Here is a 21,650-nt window from a genome sequence, read left to right as displayed (position 1 = left end):
ATTATTAAATTTTAATATATGTCTTCCAACATATTATTAAGATCTAATAAGATGCTATAGGCATCAAAAAGTGGTTAAATTGATTCTCAATTTAACTAAAGTGATATTACTGCGGTAGTGAATATGTATGCGTCAATGCTGAAAATCCATCAGCGTCGCGGGGGGACTACATACGCAGTATATAAATTTCACACAATATAATAAACATTAACATCTTGTTTTCAAGACTCGATTAGGCTTTACACTATAGATATAAACTCGTGACATTTTTATTTCCTAAAATTTTCGGTTCATTCTCAATGTAATAACTTATTTTTTTATATTTATTTATTTAAAAAAAAGTGTTTCTGCGATTGATATTACTTTTATATTAAAATTATCGTTCTCTTATTATGAATTTTTTTACAATATATAATTTTTCATTTTTATAAATTGTTATTATTGTCCAATCTTATTTGTAAGAGTACGGCTACACTTCTGCATGCAAGAATTAAGCTTGCATGTACAATTACTAAATTTGATTGGTTTTGCCCATAGAGAGAAACGCAAAACGTAGTAGGAAAGTTTTATGGACAAAACTAATCAAATTTAGTAATTCACAGAACTGCTCTGTGAAGTTATATATGTACGTTTTTTTGGAGAGTGGACAAATGAAAATAACGGGTGGACAAACAGTGGACAAACGAATGCAATAATGATTTTATCAAAATTCGCATTTAGGGGTGCCAACTTCACAGAGCTGCTCTGAGAAGTCGGAACCCCTAAATGCGAATTTTGGTAAAATCATTATTGCATTCGTTTGTCCACTGTTTGTCCACGTTTGTCCACCCGTTATTTTCATTTGTCTATCCTCCCAAAAAGAGTTATACACAAAAAAATATTGTAGTACCCCCAAGTGATTATTTTTTATTATTATGAAAAATATAATAAGAATAGGATGGACAAACGAAAATAATGGGTGGACAAACGAGAATACAATAATAATTTTATCAAAATTCGCATTTAGGGGCGCCAAATTTACAGAGCAGCTCTGTGAAGAATTCCTCATATATATATATATATATATATATGAGGAATTCTTCACAGAGGTATATATATATATATATATATATACATACCTATATATAATCTATATACCCTGAGAAAAGTGTTTGGTATTTGTGATTATATAATTGCATAATTAAAAGTTATGTAGTTTAAAGCGGAATTACACTTTAAAGAATGATAATGAAGTCCTTTTTTTTTCAAGATTAGTGTAATTATCACTTTTTAAAGTGTAATACCGCTCTAATGAATTTAGAAAATAATATAACGTCTAATATAAAATTAAAATTGTAAAACATTACTTATTTATGTGTAGTACCTAAGGTATAATATAGTATCTATAAAATAAGGTATGAATTTGCAAGTGATAATTTGCACAAAAATTATTGTACCTAAATATAATTAAAAGAGTTTAATTCTCGACGGATGCTCAAATAAACAAAGAAGGTATAGCAGAAAAATATGAAAAAGTAACACCAGAAACAGCTTTTTCGCGGAGATGCGAGAAATTGTCGGAATTTATTTTCTCACATGTATTATAATAAAATGAACACTACATTTTCCTTTTGCTTCTTCCATATAAAATGCCATATTTTATTCTTTCATAGAATTATATATATTTCTTCTCTGCGTGAACATATATTGTATTATTTACTTAGGTCCTGAAATTCTGGAAATATAAAATATATATATATTGAATTATTCTAAAAATTAAATATAAAAATCGACTCTCGAAAATTTCAAATACAAAGAATAAAAAGGCTAATGAGAGTAAACTCGCTGTTATCAATGCGAAATCACAAAAAACAATATATATTCTCGTTAACAATCAAAAAATGTCATATATAAAATACTAAATACTAGTATTTTATATATGACATTTTTTGATTGTTAACGAGAATATATATTGTTTTTTGTGATTTCGCATTGATAACAGCGAGTTTACTCTCATTAGCCTTTTTATTCTTTGTATTTGAATTATTCTATTTACATAACAAAAATGTTGAAATTTGTCAATTGTTATGTGAAACAAATTGATGAAATTTATTCAATCAAATTAATAATTAAAACACAGTGCGTAATTTAATACATAGAAAACCGCGTATTTAACGAGCATAATTTATGGCGCAATTATTTGTTTGGAGAATAACTAGTTCAGTTATTTTCAGACAGACGCAATAGAACGCTCGCCATTCGAAGGAGTGCTCTATCACTTGATACGTTTACGACATTCCTGCGCGTATTGTATGTATATACATATATACATACGATATATAGGGTGGCTACTAAATATCATAAAAAATTTTAAAGATGATTCCTTACACAAATCAAGACAAAAATTTCTCGTATGATAATATGTCTGAAGCGACTTCGAGATACAAGGTAATAATTGAAAGAAAAAGAAAGTCATTAGTACTATTTTGATGGAACTGTGTTTAAAATTACTTAATAGTCACCCTGCATACTTATTTTAATCTATACATGGTGAGACATTTAAAACAGGTCACCTGGATAACTCGCTTGTTTTTAACAATAGAAGGAAAAGTATCAAACAAAAGTTGCTTGGTTTCGAAAGGCACATAAGGCTGGATCCACATTCCACAACCTCGCTTTAAGAGGTTGTGAACCCAGCCTAATCTAATGTCAATAATTGTTTTATAGGTGGAGGCGTAAAGGATAAGCAAAGGTCAAATCTGTTTTCTTTTTTTTTAATGGAATGATATATTTTTTTATTTATATCCTAATAGAGCATTCTATCTAGACGAATACAATGATACTACTTATAATTGAAAGTCATTCAACGTTACGTAAGATCAATAATGGAAAATAATTGAATGAAAAATAAATTGCTTCAAGGTACTCTTTGAATAATTTCGTGTCTTCTCTGCTTGTTGGTATATCGTTCAAGTGTATCAAGGTATGTAAATAAATATTGTGTGTGGAATCGCACATAGCATTATCCATATGCACTGATCAGTTTGAATTTATCTATCAATCGAAGTGCGTGTCTTGCGAAATACGTTATACAAAAGCGGAAAAAATCGATATGATTTTCATCTTTGGTGATTTATATAATTCACAAAACACCCTTCGATCGATAGATAAATTCAAACTGATCAGTAAATATGGATAATGTTATGTGCGATTCAATGTTTATTTACATACCATGATACATTTAAAGTACTTAAACGATTATCGGTATACCGTTAAACAAGCAGAAAATACACGAAATTATTCGAAGAGTGCTTCGAAATTTATTTTTATTTTTTGTTCAATTTATATTTTCTATTCAATTATTTTCCATTATTGACCTCACGTAACCTTGAATGACTTTTAATTATAGGTCACCGTATTCGTCTTAAAATGCTCTATTAGAATGTAAAAAAGCATATAATTTCATTTAAAAAAATAGATTTGACCTTTGCCTATCTTTTACGTGTTCACCTACAAAATAATTATTGACATCACGTTATATGTGACCCTCGAAACCAAGCAACTTTTGTTTGACACTTCTCCTTCTAGCTATTGTTAAGAACAAGCGAGTTATTTAGGTAATCTGTTTTAAATGCCTTACCCTGTATAGCATAAAGTTAAATATTACTCTTGGGACAAATTTTTAATCTATTTTGAGCTCGAATTTTAAGCTAGGTCAGTGCAAAAAATAAATTAGGCAACTCACTTGTAAACATATTTACTAGAAACATTTCTTACCCTTTCGAATATAAATTGGTAATTATTTACATTAAGGAAGATCGCACCACAATGGCCTTGACCTTGACATATGTTATCAAGGTCATGATCCCGAATAACTTTATCTTATATAGATATAGGATGGCCCACGTAAAGTGTTATAAGCTAATAACTCTAAAAATATTTGTTCATCGAAAAGTTGTTCATGAGAAAGTTTCATATATTCAAAAGGTCTTTCTAACTAAACAAAATCCACCTCTGTCCCCATCCTTAAAAAGAGACGGGGTTAATTTCAAAGTTTCAAATGGAACCCCCTGTAAAATGTTACATATTTGGATTCTACGAGGAAAAACAAGTAAACTTTGTCTGAAACATTTCTTTGGAAAATGCTCCTATTAAAAGTTATGAACTTTAATGTAGAGTGCATTGAAATTAATGATACATTAAATAAGACTCATAGTTTTTTTGTTTATATTTTATTTTATTAAATGTTCGAATTGTTGATCATTAACATCTAAACACTTATTAATTCTTTTTACAAAACTTTGCCTCACTCTAAACAACATTTCTGGAGTCACCTTAGTGCAAGCAGTACGTATTCTTCGTTTTAATTCTTTTTTTGTCGTAAATGGTTGAGATGTGACTTCCTCTTTGATATACCCTCATAAAAAATAAACCAAAGGTATAACATCAGGTAAACGAGGAGGCCATTGAACAGGACCTCGCCATCTGTCACAAAATATCTCATTTAAAAGAGTACTACATTTAAACTAACTAAATATATAGTAGATCTGTATTTACGTTTCCTAATAAATATGTGTATTTATGTTTCTTTTGGTTAACATCAAGGTCATTTTCGTTTATAATTGTATCATAATAACATAAATTCTTTGTTTTAAAACAATTTTTCTGCTTTAAAAACACAAAAATTACATAAGGAAATAAACTGAGTTTTTAAGCGAATATAAAATATATATGCATGTAACATGCCTATTAGTCATATTTAAGATTAAAATCAATTTTTTGAAGAGCCATATATATTTGTAATATCGAAAGATCTGAGGAGCTATACTACTAGAAATAAATAATTTTAAAAAATGGGCTAAAATATATGTATCTTTTATTAAAAAATTGCATACGAATGATAAAAATTGTTTTGTTAATGACTTTTTAATGAACAATGAACAGTAAAAGATCGACGACTTTTGACCCTGAAGGTCAACGTCAATGTCAAGATCAGTCAAAAGTCATTTGAAGTGAGTTGTGCAAAGCTAAACTTTTACCTCAGCATGTAACAACTATTTTTATTTACATTGTTCTTTGGACACTTTAAAACTTTTATTTAAAATTTACTTAAGAAGAAATTGGACAAAACTAAAATAACTTAAAAATTATAAAAAATAGTATTAACAATTTTGAAATTTTTCTTTAAGATAATCATATAAAATCATGAATTTATTTACATTTTAAAGTAAACGTCGTTTACTTAAAAAAAGTTATTTTGTTAGAACACAAATGAAGAATCTTATGAAGCTAAGTCTTTTATTTTATCGTGTATATAGATCTTACTTATGAGAAAGTGTAACACCGCCTTTGTCCATCTCGTGGAAGTGTTGCTTTAGGTCAATTTAACCTTAAAATCTTAAGAGCACTTTAAAAATTTCAACTATAATAGAGAGAAATAATAAAATTGGTTATTCTAAGATTATATCAAGATCAGTATTGAAATACTTTAAAGGTCTTAGGTTATTTTGGATTAACCTTTTACATACTTTAAATCATCTCAAAATTTTTGAAGTAAACTTTCAAAAACCTTAATTTTATTTTTAAATTTACAATGTAAATTACAAAGTAATTTTCCCAAGAATATAAGAATGAATATTTGAATAATATACGGCTATTTTTATCGTTACAGCGTTACTGTAAAAAGATCGATACATTTGCCATATTTGTTAATTTGATGTCAAATTAATTAAAATAAGATACATTGTTTGGTATTCTAATAATCCAATAATCGGAGTAAAAAACACATGTACATACATACTTAACTATGTACAGGCAGCAAAGGACAGTCGTATTAGCTTCGGCCGACCAGGCTGGTATGAGACACAATTTCGCCGGCTAAAATTAGTCACAGAGTGCTCGGTAGTGGTACATATTTCCGCATATATCAGGTTTATTTGTGGTTCACGCGCGTTGAGTACAAGTGCCCATACGTAGGGACATCAGACGTCAATTTAGAGATTCTCTTCGCCGATAAAGCGAGGTCGCTCACTCTCCCTTTAATGTACAATTTAGGCATTTTTCTCAAATGATTGTATACATCGTGATTTATAAGCCACATCGATTGACACTTTATCTCTAACATATACTTATATAAAAATGGAAATATATATTTATTTGTCCTTGAGAACCTTGAACTAAACTTACTTTTAAAAGATAATAATTTCAATTTCTTATACTGTAATAATTTTATAATAAGAAAAAACCAACATTATTTATACGATAAATATAATACAAAAAGTTATCAGAAATTTGTAATAATAAAAAAATTAAAAAATATAATAGTAAAGAAAAAACAAAAGATGGACAAAGATAATAGCAAATATCCTTACAAACTATATGTATATACATATATATATATGAGCCCCTTAGTTGCCAAGTGGCATAAGACTCATGCTTATAAGGCAGACTTATGCCACTTGTCAACTATAAAAAACTCATATAACATATACTATATGTCTGTATATAAAATATACAGTAAAATACAAAAAGTATTCTCGCTGTTTCTCTCTTTTTCTCTTTTACATACACACACACACACACACACACACACACACACACTTTTCTAGCTTTGGATACGAAATACATCAGGAGCAGGTACACTAGCATGTATATTTTAATCGTGGAGAAGAAATTTTTATTCTGTCAAACTACTAAAAGAAATTAGAAACAAAAATATTAATAACGCTAGTTTTATCGGTAATACCGGCTCCAGTATCCCATTAAAAGTTAAAGCTTTTGGGTTTCGATATGTCGACAAAGCAAATTATACCTGACAACGTCGCGTACCGAAGATGCGTAAAGAATCACGATTGTATTGTCAAATTAATCGTTCTTAAACATAAAACAACATGGGTTTTTAAACCCATAAATTTCATTTTCAGAATGTATTAGCGATTTAAATATACACACAGATAAACGAAATTACATATACATATAAATATATCTATCAGGAAATGTCAATTACTTAAACGTGTGTGTGCAACAAGATACACTAAGGATATTTATACACGCAATGTCCGTATGCTCACACTTCGCGCGTCTAAATACGTACCCAACATCTCTGGATTTATCGTGCGGAGGTGATAAAGTGTTGACGATCGATGCCGATCGCTTCCAAGAAGAGGCTCGCTCTCTTCGTACATTGTAGTACGTAAAGTGCCTTATGCTCACGATCAAGAGGTACGTTTTAAAGTGAGAAAAGCTGCCCCAGATCGCGGTCTATAATCAGACTGATATATATAATAAAAACACGATTCGTTTATACTTTTTGGTTTTCAACTAATTCTTTGAGAGGTATAATGTAGGCTGATTATGAAACTTCATTGTTCTCTCTCAATTAATTGCGAACAATATTTTCTATTGGATTGTAGAAAATTGCATTGTCAATAAACAAGCGTTGTAAGGAGAAAGCAAATTGTTAAATTTTCACGGATCCAGAACGTGTACGTATCATCGTATTTGTATCTATGAATTTCCATAAGACTTCTAGCTTTTCTATTTTTTTAAATCCTAATCAAAATTTTGATGACTTTAAAATTTTAATTAGGACTCGAGTTACAAAGATTTAAAAGACTTTACAAAGACTTTCCTGGGACTTAATGAGTTGAAATAAATGAAGAATAAAAGAAGCCAAGAGTTTTCACAAAGTTGTTATTACGAAAAGAATTCAATTCCAAAAATAAACCGGTAAAATATTTTTACGGATAGGAAATATTATTTAAAAAATCTGTTGAATCCATTGAATCTATTGAATTAGTTAAACTTCCAGAAACGTCTGGTTGCCATAGAAATACTTTAAATGATATTAAATGGATATTGTTAAATGGATCTCCATCAACAGAAAAGTTTGAAGCCAAAAACGTTTGGTTATATAATGTGTACATAGGACATAATGTGTAATACTTTTTAATGTTTAAAAATGTTTTTCTTTTGAATATGACTATTAGTTTTTGTTTTAAATTCAGTAAAAATTAGAAAAAAATCACAAAACTAGATAGACTCCGGTTACCTTATATACAATACTATAGATCATATATATGGCCCTTGATAGGAACAAATTACAATCGATGAGTGAAGTAGACATGGGTAGAGTCCTCGTCTGTCTTTGAATCACAACTATGTGTTCTCTGGAATACGTTCTTGGCGCCGATCTGAAAGGATGCTCAATAAATGGTAGTTTAAACGTTGATGCTAATTACTGTCACGTTGTATGTACACGTCATTTCTACGCAGAGTCTGCTTCCTCGAGCGTCAGAAATCGAGTCGTTAAAATATTTCGAACTATATTGGATTAGCGATATTAATACATAAAATCTGGATGATAATAATAGCAGTGGTAAGACTCAAATGGAATTACTGTATATACATTTGTCAACAAAATTATCGTAACCAAAATTTTGCATAACTTTAAGTAAACTCTTTAAAAAAAATGATCGTATTTATAGCTTTTATTTCATTCAAGGGTAAAGTTTGTATTTTAAGAAGCTTTCTATAAGTTTTAAATTCATCTTTACTTCCGCTCATTATCTTTTCTAAAATAAAGACGTATTACGTCACTCAAAGTTGCATAATTTGACGTACTCTATGGGATCGCTAACTGCATTTGCAAATTTTTGAATTAATGGAAGTCATTTTTTGCATCATCAGAATGAAGTGTGATGTTTTGAAAAAAGAGAGAATTAAATTTCTTGTGATCGAAAGTTAGAATGAATTGGACAGAAATTTATAAATTGTAATTAGACCGTTTGTAGCATTTCACGAATTTTTGACTTATTTTTTCCGAATTTCATAAGAAATTTGATTGTCTGTTCTTTCAAAATACGTATACACTCCATCCGACGTGCGGTGTAGAAAAAAACTACTTTCACAATTATTGAGACATTTGCGTATGCAGGTTGTTGTGAGACAACTACTCTCCCAAAAATCTGCATGCACAAATGACAACGATCAAAAGTGTACTGAACATGTTAGACCTCCTACACGCTACTATGGAAAAACAAAAGTTCAAGATATTTAATATAAGCTTTTAAGTACCATATAATATAATTATAAATTCAATATTGTGAAACATTGTTGATATATTATTCTTTACGATAAACACAAAGTTCACCTATTATATTAAAATTCTAAAAAAATTATAAAAATTTTTCTATCTACCTTATTGCTTACAGACATCGGTGGTCTGGTGTTTAATATACCTCTGTCACAGTGCATAGAGAATGATAGAATTACCAGAATTGCCGTTGGAGAGATCATTGATGTCGGGTGCTTAAGCAGAAGTAGCAGACACGGTAGTAGGACCAGTTTTTCTAGCTTTATAGAAACTCCACCGACTGTAGCGGCAAAAACGGAAGAGGTAAGAAATTGATAAAGAACAATCTCTAGTACAGATAAGAGATTCCTTTTTGTCTTTTCTATTTGTCTTGTGTAAGCAACTAAACTATATAGTTATTATGAGTATTCCTTAAATTCTAAAATAAATCAGTTAGTGAGCTAATATTCATTAATATTTTTTTATTATAATTTATAATATAACAATAACTTTATAACAATAATTTTTTATTATAATATAACAAAAATTATTATTAAATATTTTATAGAATGTTCTATTTTGACCTAAATAAAAACAAAATTCTTAACAGAGTAATTCCAATGACAAAATATGAGTGCCAGTCTAAAGAACAACTCTGAAACTTTTTAATAAATTAATAAACCCAATGACTTTGAGCGTACAGTACATACACAAAAGTCATCTACCTCTCGTATTAAGTACGTCCAGTACCACAACTGCTTGCTAAGTAGCAGTTGAATATAATTGGTTCTAAGCTTTAGATGTTATTTAAAATTATTAATTTATTTTAATTGGAAAAATTAAAGATAACTTAAAACTAAAAGTTTTATTAGTACATTCAAAACTATGAAAAAACACAAAAAAATGTTATTTTATGATTTTGCAAAAATCAAGATAAGTATTTTAAATCGGAAAAATATAGTCTTTTTTTAAAATTGATTTTTATCGTTTTCTTTTGTATTCTTACATCAAATCATACTTAATAAAAATGATCGATTATCTATAATATATACAATACCAGAACAACGCGCGACGTAGAATACTCGTGCCGACGTCACGTGCGTCTCCCGCGTTCGAAATGACATCATAGATCAGAGACGTAAATAGAAGGGAAACGAGATCGCTAATTTTAACCGCAGACTAATTAAGAACTCTCAATTTTGCATGAGACTTTATTCCATCGTTCCTAAATGATATAATAATAGAAGTCCACTAAACATTTGAATATAAAATGTGCTTTTGTACGATATATGTATTATAGATATAAATTATATAAATTTACGTGTAATTAAATGAGGAAATAAACAACATACCTCTCGTATTCTTAATATGATAGATAAATTAGATGTTTAGTTTTATAGATCGTATTCAAAACTATTTTGAATTTAATAGTTTAAATATAGTTTGGCTTGAAAATAAGTTATACATACATCAGACAGATACACATTTATGTCATATATACATATATATATATATTAAAATAATGTCTTTCCCTTTAATACTCTTCTTCCTCCTCCTCCTTCTCCTCCTCCTCCTCTCCCCCCCCTCTCTCTCTCTCTCTCTCTCTCTCTCTCTCTCTCTCTCTCTCTCTCTCTCTCATATACTCTCTTTAATTTCTATTTTGTCTCTTATACGACTTTTTATTTCTATCTATTGTATTACCTTACATAAATGACATTTTCTTTTATCAAACTAGGGAGGATCTTCTGAGTCTTTGTCGTCGAAAGGTGGTGCTCTTACAGGAAGTGATTCCGGAGTGCTCGAGTTAAGTGACAGTGGTGGAGGATGCCTCGCTAGTGAATGGGACATGGTACCAGGTATCGTGAGGCAATGCATTAGACACCTCGAGGCCACTGGTCTTCGGACATTAGGCGTGTTTCGCGTATCACCCTCGAAAAAAAGGGTGAGGCAGGTATGAGACGTTTACTTTTAATAATGATAAGAACTAATTTTTGAAATTTATTTGAGCGGATATTGATTCAATTTAATGATAAGAACATTTTCGTATTTACCTTACCTTGGAAAAAAATATTCGTGGTTAATTGTGTGTAACACAATTTTCCGCCAAAAGTATTATAATAATTAATTTTTTTTTGTAAATACAATACAACATGCAATTAGGTTCCCTGAATAGCATTCTTTAAAATACAATAATTTTTACTGTCACATTTTTATTTAAAAATAAAAAAGTACATAAATAAAGATCAAAAATTTATGTAACAAAGAGTAATTTAAATTACTATTTTTGGATTAATGTGAGTTTAAATTAAAAATTGGTAATACATTTAGATTTTTTTAGACTTTAATTACATGATGTCGGATTTTCTCTTAATATCTTCATAATAATGTCTATTACAATTACCAATGGAAATCTAATATTTATCAAATGAGAAATCGATTACTTTGACGATATAAAAATTAATAATAAATAAATATTTAATAAGAGCGAGTGAGATTAAATCACTATTTTTGGGTTAATGTAAGCTTAAATTGGAAATTGGTAATACATATAAATTTTTTTAGACTTTAATCGCATGATATCGGATTTTCTCTTAATGACTTTATAATGATGTCTATTACAATTACCAATAGAAATAAAATATTTATCAAATAAGAAATTGATTACTTCGGCGATATAAAAATTAATAATAAGTAAATATTTAAGTGAGAGTATCCAAAGCTCTCTGTATTCTCCTAGTCTTACGTTACTATTATAAATCTGCAGTGATAAGTGAAAGCAGAGAGCTCATGGGCATTTTTAACATTTGTCCATAAATTTAGTTCTTCTTCAGGCTCGTAGGATTCAGGTTTCTATACAAAGCCCATTAACCTCGCAGGCAGTGGCATAAACTTAGTTACCAAAAGTAATAAACATCGATTCTAAAATTAGCTTTAAAGCACTCAAATATTTTTCCTTAGAAATATTACATGATTAAGTCTTACACTTGATTTCATCTATTAAATGGTGTGTAAAAAGGATTAAATACAATTTACTTTGGTAAATTTTAATACACAATTATCGCGAAGGATATTTTATTTTCATTCACCCTTATTGAATATTTACATGTATTGGAAATACATATAGTAATTTTTAGAGTTCAATTAATTTTTATTTTTTATTGGTATAAACATTAGTATATCTATTTTTGTTTAAAATAATTTTAATTGCATTTTTTTAATTATTGCATTTTCTTAAGTTAGCAAATTGCTTCTGTAAAAAGGTCTGAAAATATCTTTTATGAAAATTTTAAACGTGACATTTCTATAATTATTCCAGTTAAGAGAAGATTTTGATTGCGGTCGAGAGACAAAGATAGGTTCCGATCAATGTCCTCACGACGTAGCTACCCTCTTAAAGGAATATTTCCGTGATCTACCGGATCCTTTGCTTTGCAGAGATTTATATCAGGCCTTCGTGCACACTCAAAGTAAGCAAGAACAAAGTTTTAATCTGATAAAAGCTGCTGACAAGTATTATCTACCTTTCCTATTTCATAATTCAGTCCTAACAGCAAAAATTTTGCATTGCAAAAATTTTACAAATCCAAAATTCGCTTATGTGCTAAGATGTCAATCATTTCCTGTTTATCTGTTTATACTTTGCAATTCCAATTATGAATTTTCAATCCTCCAGTCATCCGACATGAACGTGATAAGCGAGCTACTCAAACATTTTTCAGAAATCAGAAACAGGCGATTGCAGCAAGAAGCTTTGCAGCATCTCATTCAACTTTTACCTACGCCCAATCGCGAAACTCTTTGGACACTTCTAAACTTTTTGAGCGTTGTTGCGGCGAACAGCGAGGATCAGAAAAGCGAAACAGGAGAATGGATCTCAGGGAATAAAATGGACACGACAAACCTTGCAACTGTTAGTATTTAATAACACTTTTCAATTTGATTTTTCTTCGATATTTTGCTGCATCACAAAAAAAAACAATTTTGTAGTAGTATCTAAAAATTTAGACAAATGCAAATTTAAAAATAATATTGTTGAACTATCAAAATATTATAATTATGTAGGACATTTAAGCTGGTTACCGGAATGTCGATATTTTTTGCAGCATTGCTCATCATGCTTTTTCTTATACAATTACTTTGATGGTCTAACAAAATTATTTTCAGATCCAGTTAACTTTTTAAATATTTAAGTAATCACTTTTTTCTGTGTTGAGCTACGTATTACGCTTTAATAACCTCTCTTTCTTTCACTTTCTCTTTCTCTCTCTCTCTCTCTCTCATCTACAATACTTAATAAGAATTCTCTATTAATTGAAATATGCACCAAAATTCCAAACGAAAACTGAATTCTCATATTTCGAATTCTTTTCTTAGTTCTATTAAGAACGAAATAATTAAGTTGATGTTGGCCAAGAAACAAAAATAAACTTCAATTCTGTTTCCATACTTATTGCATAAAATTCCGCAAATATTAATAATATCATCATATTGTGACAAATATTCGTGTAGAAATCTGATTAATTAATTTGACAACTGATATATAATCTCTTGGCTACTGTTAATCATTGGTGCTGTTACGAAAAGGTCAAATTAAATTAGGAATTATTTTGAGTTGGTGATGCACAAATCAAAAACGAGTTTTGCAGGTGTTTGCGCCAAACATTTTGCATTGCGTGAAGCCCAGTCAAATGAGGTCGGAGGTCTCATCGGAAAGAGCCGAGGAGAGAATAGATGTGATAAATGTTGTGCGAACACTTCTGGAACACACGTCGACATTGTTCAGCGTACCAGCGGCGCTATTGGACGAAGTATACCAACATATGATGGACACTCATCCGGCAGAGTTAGATATTGCCTTATCTCGTCGCGTCGACGAGTGAGTATCACGTTTAATCGTTTATTCATCTTTAAAATAATTCGTCGTTTACGATTAATAATCATACCAACAATTTCAATTGTTTTAAAATATAATTAAATATTTTTAAATATAGTGTTAAATATATAAAATCTAAATAAGAATACAAAACACATTTAGGGGCCTATTCTGTAACTGCAGTGTTACAATATCGTTACGCAGTTCTTTGTCATATATAAAATCTCTAACGACTGTAAATCTGCAATGACTGCAACATTACAGTTACAGTCGTTAAGAGTTACAGAGTTAAGCCTAAATTAGCTTACGATGTCTTACAGACAGGTAATTTTCAAATCTTACAATTCAAAAAGATAGTTGATGGAAAAATATTTTCTAATAAAATTTTGTATAGTATTTTAAAAAGCTCTTGAAATAAGCTAGAAGAATATGCAATGAAATGGAGTTTTTTTATTAAAAAAAATCAATGTGACCTTAACCAAATTATGACAACGCCACCCAAAGCCGAACTAATAAAATTAGTGAATAGATCTTTTCAAACTCTACACACACTTTGTCTGAAATATTTTTTATAAAACTTATATTTTTCAAGATATTCAAGAATTTCATTTTTATATACCCTCTATACTATTATACGTATAGATTTGAAGCCAAAGATTTTATCAAGATAGCGATTATTATCTATTAATTTATTGATCTGTTTATTCTGTATTTTTATTGATATGTATGTAAATATATGTAGGTATTTAAAAAATGTTTTACTAGTATTTTTCACATTTTTTATAAAAATACTTCTTAAATCGTGAATTTTTGTTATAAAAATTTTGAGTTGAGAGATTTATTTTCTCGTCCACAAGCAATGATTGAACAGTTACTGTCAGAATTGCAAAATAATTATATTCTTTGTATATTTTTAATTATATCTTTATTAATAGAATACAGGTGAAAAGAATGAAGCAAATTTCATACATGCTTTTGCAGGCAATGTGGAGATGAAGTGGATCCATGTAGCGAGGCAGAGACGTTCTCAATTGAGGAGACACTGACCATGTCAACGACCACTGCGACAACGACGACGAGAAAGGTGTTATGAGATCAAACATGTATAAGCATTTATAAGCATGTACGGGACGTTGGGTACAAACCGTAATAATAAAGGGTAATATCAAAGTGTCGAGGTATAATAATTTTTGAAATATAAACATTTAAAATTAGTAAACCATACCACCTAAAGTTCGCGTGTATTTAAATGTGGTTAGATTTTCCATTGTATTGTATCACATCTGAATTTTAGGGCGGATATGATTTGATAACTTTAAATGCTTATAATTTAATTAAAAACTATTATTAAAGCTTCAACATTTTGGTATTAGAATTTTCGTCTCAAAATAATCTCAGAAATCTATCCTTTAGAGTTGGTCTTTACCGAACACCCTATATAATTATATACTATATGAAATATGTCTATATATCTTCATACATTTTTTAAATTTGATTTTTTGCTATAAAAAACAATGCGAAAATTATCCTTAATTAATTATTTTTATTACTTTCTCATTATTATTATTTTTATTATATTAAACAACAATTTTTTTAAAAAGGGATATGTGCTGTATGGACATATTTCATATATACTATATGTATAATTATACTATATAGTATATTTACTACTGTTTATACTTTATATATGTTTGTAAACATTTATATATGTATATTCATATTTGTGCATGAAAAATTTGTTACTTCATAAACATTAAAAGATATAATATTAAATTTAAATAATTTTAAAAACAAAATAATATTTATATGTAGATTTATATAATAACATATTAATTTAATTGACAATTGTAACAAAATATAACTTCAATATTGTTAATGGATAATTAAGGCATTATTCAAAATATTATTTGTGTAATCATTATTTTATTATTTATCAATATATTACGAGTATAGTCTACTGGAAATAAATTGTTTTCTTTATTTCAGATGTGGACGAGAGAACAATGTTTACATCAAACTGCGGGTGTCGGCGGTGATATTGGACCAAAGCATCGACGGCCAAAGAAATCAGGAAGCCGCAGGAAGGAGGAGGGTAGGAGCAACAGTGTTGATAGTGGATCGAGCGAGGATCCGTCCGATCCTCGGCGAAAATCCTCGCCGATAATAATTACCGCAAGTCTCACTATACCCATGTCCGACGCGTTCACCTTGAACCTCGACGATCCGGACATTCCGTACATCGAGGAAACACCAAAGCAACCGAGCGCTCCCCCGAGGCGACAAAGACAAAGGTCCACTTCCGGTTGCAGTGAAGGTTTGTACTTCATATCGTTTAATATTTTTGTAAAAACATTTTGAATTTTTTAAACAAAAATAAGTATAAGTCATTAAATATATCTATAATAATAGTTTTTAATTAATTGAATATTCAGAAAATAATTTATGTATGTCATTAATCCGAATTATTTCAACAATGACCTTAATTTTAAATCAATTTAAAAAAATACAAACAGTAAATAGCTTAATGATAGAGTAGCCATTAAAAGAAGATACACAAAATGAATTTTGTTAAATAAACTATATAATTATAAAATATTAAATATATAAAGATAAAAAGATTAAATTTAAAAAGAAGAATTAAATGAGCTGTTATATAAACTTACTGTAAGTGAATAGATTTTAATTAAATTCTATCCACGTATAATATAAAGTAGATTGAGGCAAAGTGGCATACTTGATCTTTGAATAAAACTCGCAGTAAAATAATAGATCAAATAAGCTAAATAGTCAAAGTATTTAACTTCAACTTAACATTTCTGCTTTCAGGGGGAAGACACGGAAGTGATAGTGCCGTAGGTTCCTCGGCAACTCTATCGGGCGATCAGACATTAAGTTCTCCGCCCTCGTGGGCGTCGTCGCCTCCAGCTAGTCCTGACAGCGCGGTCACCGCTGTTTCATACATCCCAGATCAGCAAGCGGTTCTCCAAAGAGTCTCATTCACGACCTCAAGTGAGGTAAGGCAAGTGAACAGATCGACTGGTCAGCAGGAAAAAAGTAGAAGTACAGCGGTGCCGTACACGCCAAGCATCACTAGCATTGGCGGTGCGGTTTTGAGGTGAGCATCTTGTTGCCTCTATTGCTTCCAGTTGCCCTTTGCTGCGGTTAACCCCTTCTTTTACATTAAGGAGGAACCTTGTGTAAATCGCTAAAAAGAAAATAATTACGGAATTCTTTTCTCTTTAAACAACGGATCTTTCTAAAAATTTTTGTGTTTTGATAACATATTTTCAAGAATAGAAACAAATTTTTTTGTTAAAAGAGATAATTGATTTTATAAAGCCCATAAACAGATGTTAACGCGACATTGTTGCCGGAGTTGTGAGTTGGCGGTGGTTATGTTATTTCTCTGAATAAATCAGTATGAATATTAAATATATTTACATTAGTTTTCAATATTTTTCATTACTCTTCATTAATTTTCTTTCATTGTTTTTAAAATTCATAGTATTTTAATATTAAAGATGTTCATGCTAAAATATTTTCAACAATATTTTAGTTACTTCCTTTTCTCATTTTTTTCTACAATTTCATAGTCAATGTCAGTGATTTAATTCTACTAGGGTCTATTGATGAAAGCAAAAAAATTTTCAATTTTTTGAGTCGATTATGCAGGCTTTCCTTTTATTTCTTTGGAAAGCGGTAGTGTTTTCAAAGTTTTGAACAAAAATTACTCAAAAATAATAAATTATGATGAATCCTTTTTGAGATTGATGTGTGAAACTTAGTATAAACAATATATTATTTTATAAGATAATCTTCTAAGAACTATTTTCATTTATTACATTAAAATAAAGGAATAATACAAATATAAAGTAATTCCGATTTTGCATTAAAAAATATTATCGTCTAGTAACAAATTGCTCGTGAAGAATCTGCTACTAATATTTCATACGAACTAACGTGAACATGCGTTCGCATGATTCAGGTCCAAGACGGCCGATATCGAAAGAATGCTGCAGATCTCACGGTCAGATTTCGAGCCCACGATCCTGCAAACGAGCAAGAACTCGACGGTGACCTCCAGCGAGAGCAAGAAGTATACGAAGAGGCGATATACGGATTCAAGGCATCAGACGCGCCATATACCTGATGCTGATACCTTGGCTGGCAAGACACCACTTAGCATGACGTCCACGTCCACGATACTACCTTCCTCTTCCACCTCCTCGGTATCGACGCAGAAACAACGTGTACCAACGCAACCAGTATGGAAGAGACGAGAATTAATCTCCAGTGCTCCAAAAGATAGGGAGGGATACTTTTAATTTATTATCTACGATTACAATATCGAATTGAGATTCAAAATTGATTGTCAAAACGGTATTTTGGGGATTCTTCCAATTGCTGTTATCGAATTGTACGATCTATTCTATCATATATTTCTAAAAAAGAAAACATTCTTTATTCAATGACATCAATCAAATTATATCTGTCATATCGCTATCGCCTCACACACAATCTTGAATTTTGATTCGATGAATAGGACAGTCACTGCCGATCAGGTGTGGCCTGGAAAAATGTTCCTTAATATGTTTCTCATAATCTTGAAAAATCGCGAGATATTTGTTGGTTCCTGTATTAGTACCGTCCTCGTATTCTCGAAGGATCTCCGTGACGAAATGCGCATTCTCGTTTCACGACGGGGGTTTTATCGACCCTTCGGACGAACCTTGACAAAGTTAAGGTAACGGGTGCTCTCAAAAACAAGAAAATTAGTGTGAAATATCTTACTTTACGCAATAAAAGTGTTAATTGTCGCGAGCTCGATATCTAAAAATCGTTATCTCTCCGCTATACTTACCTGATTACAGGCTCGTCATCCGACGAGCAATGAGAAACTTAAAATTTATTTGTCCTTTCTAATGTGTCTTCTCTATGACATAATTATTAACGCGAATAATTATTAATGTGAATTGTCATGAGAGACGCGTGCGTTATATTATATTATGAATGTCGTTAAGTTTTTTCTAGTGTCTGTAAGTTAATAAATAAAAGTTAATTTTTTTACTATTATTGTCTTATTTCAACATCACAAATCAAATCTGATAAATTAAATAAAAAATATAAGTAATAAATGATTTATTATCAAAAATAAAAAAATTTGATTGTTCCAATTCCTAAAATCCCCATTGACCTGGACTCCCCACCATCCAAAATCAAAGTGAAAATCCTAAATTATTATCAATATTAATGGTTAAGGCATTTTCTAATATATTTTAATACATAATTTTTAAAAAATAAAATCAATTTCTTTTAGATTACTACATAAATCCATCCATCAGAGTTACACTATTTGATAAATGGCAATTCTCTCGACAATGCTCATGGGCATGTAAAATACGCAGAGCGGATTAAACTAAGTCGAAAAATCCTCTACCTGCAAAAATTTTGCAATAGTTATCGAGATGTTAAATTCGAAAGATTATATAAACAGGTAAAATCGACGCATAAAGACAACTTTAAAATATCTTTTTTCAGAGTTTTTCATAAAATATCTTAAAGACATTATGTTAAAATCGATTTTAGGCATTCTGCTTATTGGGTAATTAACAAAAATTGCGAAAATTGCAAAATGATAGAGGATATTCTAATTAAATTTGGTTCGCTCCTCCTATCCACGAGCACACCATCGGTAGAATTACAAGACACCCTGTATATCCTGAAAATCTTGTTTCTGTTTATTACGTTAATCAATAAAAAATAACAAAAACACTTTGTAAAAAATCGAAGATCTGAAATAATAAAAGTTAGGCATAGATTTTATTAACTCATTTATTATTCAATTTCTTATGTGCCGTTCTTGACGATCACTTAAATACTGCCTATATTATCAATATTATTAATACAATATATTGTCAATAATGTAGATATGATATTTGTTGGATATTTCTTAAACAATCAATATTAATATATATATAATAATGAAATATTGAATAATAATATTGATCACATAGACTTTATATCACGTTATGAATAATACATAAGAATTTTACAAAAACAGCCGACTTAAAAATAGATAGGTGCAATTGTGACAAATATATCGTTCACATTAGAATATGAACGGATATATGCATGTAAATATATACAATATATGTATATTTATGATTACACATCTTTAATCACCTCACTATTTAAATAATAAAAGTCAACTATTCACATTATCTAGTATGAACAATAACAAGAAAATTAAATATGTCACAACAATCTTGTAGAATGACGTAAAGAATGCATTTGCAGTGATAATTTTGCAGTAGCAAAAAAAGAAATTTTTTCTACTTTACCTATTTAACTCGTAAATTTTACATTAGCAGAAAATTGACAATTGATGTTACACGAATTATTTCTTCTTAAAAAATAGAAAATATATCTTTGATTTTTATATCATCTTTTAGAAAGTGATATAAATTTATTATACAAATACTTTATTTAATCAAATCATAGATTAAACAGATTCTTAATAAAGGGATGATATGATTTTTGTATTATAATGTTTCAAAGAGTTAACGACAAATTGAATATATATATTTTCTCATTCACTAATTTAATTATTATTTTAGAATATAATAATCAATTAATTAGAAATTATTTTCACTCTAACACAAAATTATCTTTGCAACTATAATTTTAACTTATTATTGCGATATGCTTGCCATAAAGTATATTGAAACAAATATAATCTGATATATTTTACAAAAGTTTCAATACGAAAGCATATTGCGCTTAAAAATTTGTGATTGATCTCAATGTACGCGCGCGCGCGCACGTTTTTAACTTACTAGATAAACCTTAACTTCTAATTTGATTTATATTGTGTTCATACAACCATTTTGTGAGAGTTACATGATAATAAATTAAACTTTGAACGCATGCATATATTATCAAATATTTATTTAGGAAAACATTTTAATTGTCTGCTAAAATAATTGTGATTCGCAGTACAAACATTTTAACAAGGCCGGCTCTCGAACAATGTTATACAAATATTTGTGTAAAAATAAAGATACGTTGAACATATAATAACAATAATTATAAGAAAAAAAATCATAAGCGATAAAATGTAGTATATAATAATACTTTCGGAGAGATAGAAAAAACAAATTTATATCTTGATCTCTGTACGCGAATAATAATTTTTTGTCTCGCATGTGTAAACACATATACATATATATATCATGCACATAGTACGCTAAAAAAAATTGCTAAATTGTAATACATATTTCTTTGATTAGTACTAAGTAAACATTTAATTACAGTAAATAAATATTTACTTAATAACAAAAAATAATAATTAAATCACAATTTAACGGTTTATCAAATAAATATATGTTTATATTTATTTAATAAATATATGTATATATACATATTGTATGTACATATATATATATATATATATATATATGCACATGTACTAAAACAACTATTATAATATATAAAATATAAATATATATAATATTTGTATATCTCTCTTTCTCTTGCTATTTTCACAGCTAGCTGCCTACGTAGGATTGGACGGATGCAATGCGGATGCAATATGATTTCACTTTCCTCTCGCAAAGAGGAAAATAAAATTATCACTAAAACTAATAAATTAAAAGAAAATATATAAATATAAAAAGAAGAAAAAAAAGAGGAAAACATATCACGCATCTTGTAACTTTCAATCAT

At 29.2% G+C, this 21,650-nt stretch overlaps 1 protein-coding gene across 1 annotated transcript in view; it reads left to right on the top strand.

The window, feature by feature from the left end:
• Nucleotides 1-18,872, top strand: part of RhoGAP102A (Rho GTPase activating protein at 102A) — a 34,679-nt gene extending 15,807 nt beyond the window's left edge. The window contains exons 4-12 of the mRNA XM_018541987.1: nucleotides 9,192-9,376; nucleotides 10,788-11,003; nucleotides 12,369-12,519; nucleotides 12,772-12,962; nucleotides 13,699-13,928; nucleotides 14,907-15,009; nucleotides 15,912-16,239; nucleotides 16,752-17,040; nucleotides 17,911-18,872. Coding sequence (XP_018397489.1) covers nucleotides 9,192-9,376; nucleotides 10,788-11,003; nucleotides 12,369-12,519; nucleotides 12,772-12,962; nucleotides 13,699-13,928; nucleotides 14,907-15,009; nucleotides 15,912-16,239; nucleotides 16,752-17,040; nucleotides 17,911-18,250 — 2,033 coding nt within the window. The 3' untranslated portion in view covers nucleotides 18,251-18,872. The remainder of the gene's footprint in view (nucleotides 1-9,191; nucleotides 9,377-10,787; nucleotides 11,004-12,368; nucleotides 12,520-12,771; nucleotides 12,963-13,698; nucleotides 13,929-14,906; nucleotides 15,010-15,911; nucleotides 16,240-16,751; nucleotides 17,041-17,910) is intronic.
• The last annotated feature ends 2,778 nt before the right edge of the window (nucleotides 18,873-21,650 follow it).

Source organism: Cyphomyrmex costatus, unplaced genomic scaffold (assembly GCF_001594065.2).
Source record: "Cyphomyrmex costatus isolate MS0001 unplaced genomic scaffold, Ccosl1.0 scaffold300, whole genome shotgun sequence".
Classification (NCBI taxonomy): Eukaryota; Metazoa; Arthropoda; class Insecta; order Hymenoptera; family Formicidae; genus Cyphomyrmex; species Cyphomyrmex costatus.
This window is presented reverse-complemented; position numbering and strand designations above follow the sequence as displayed.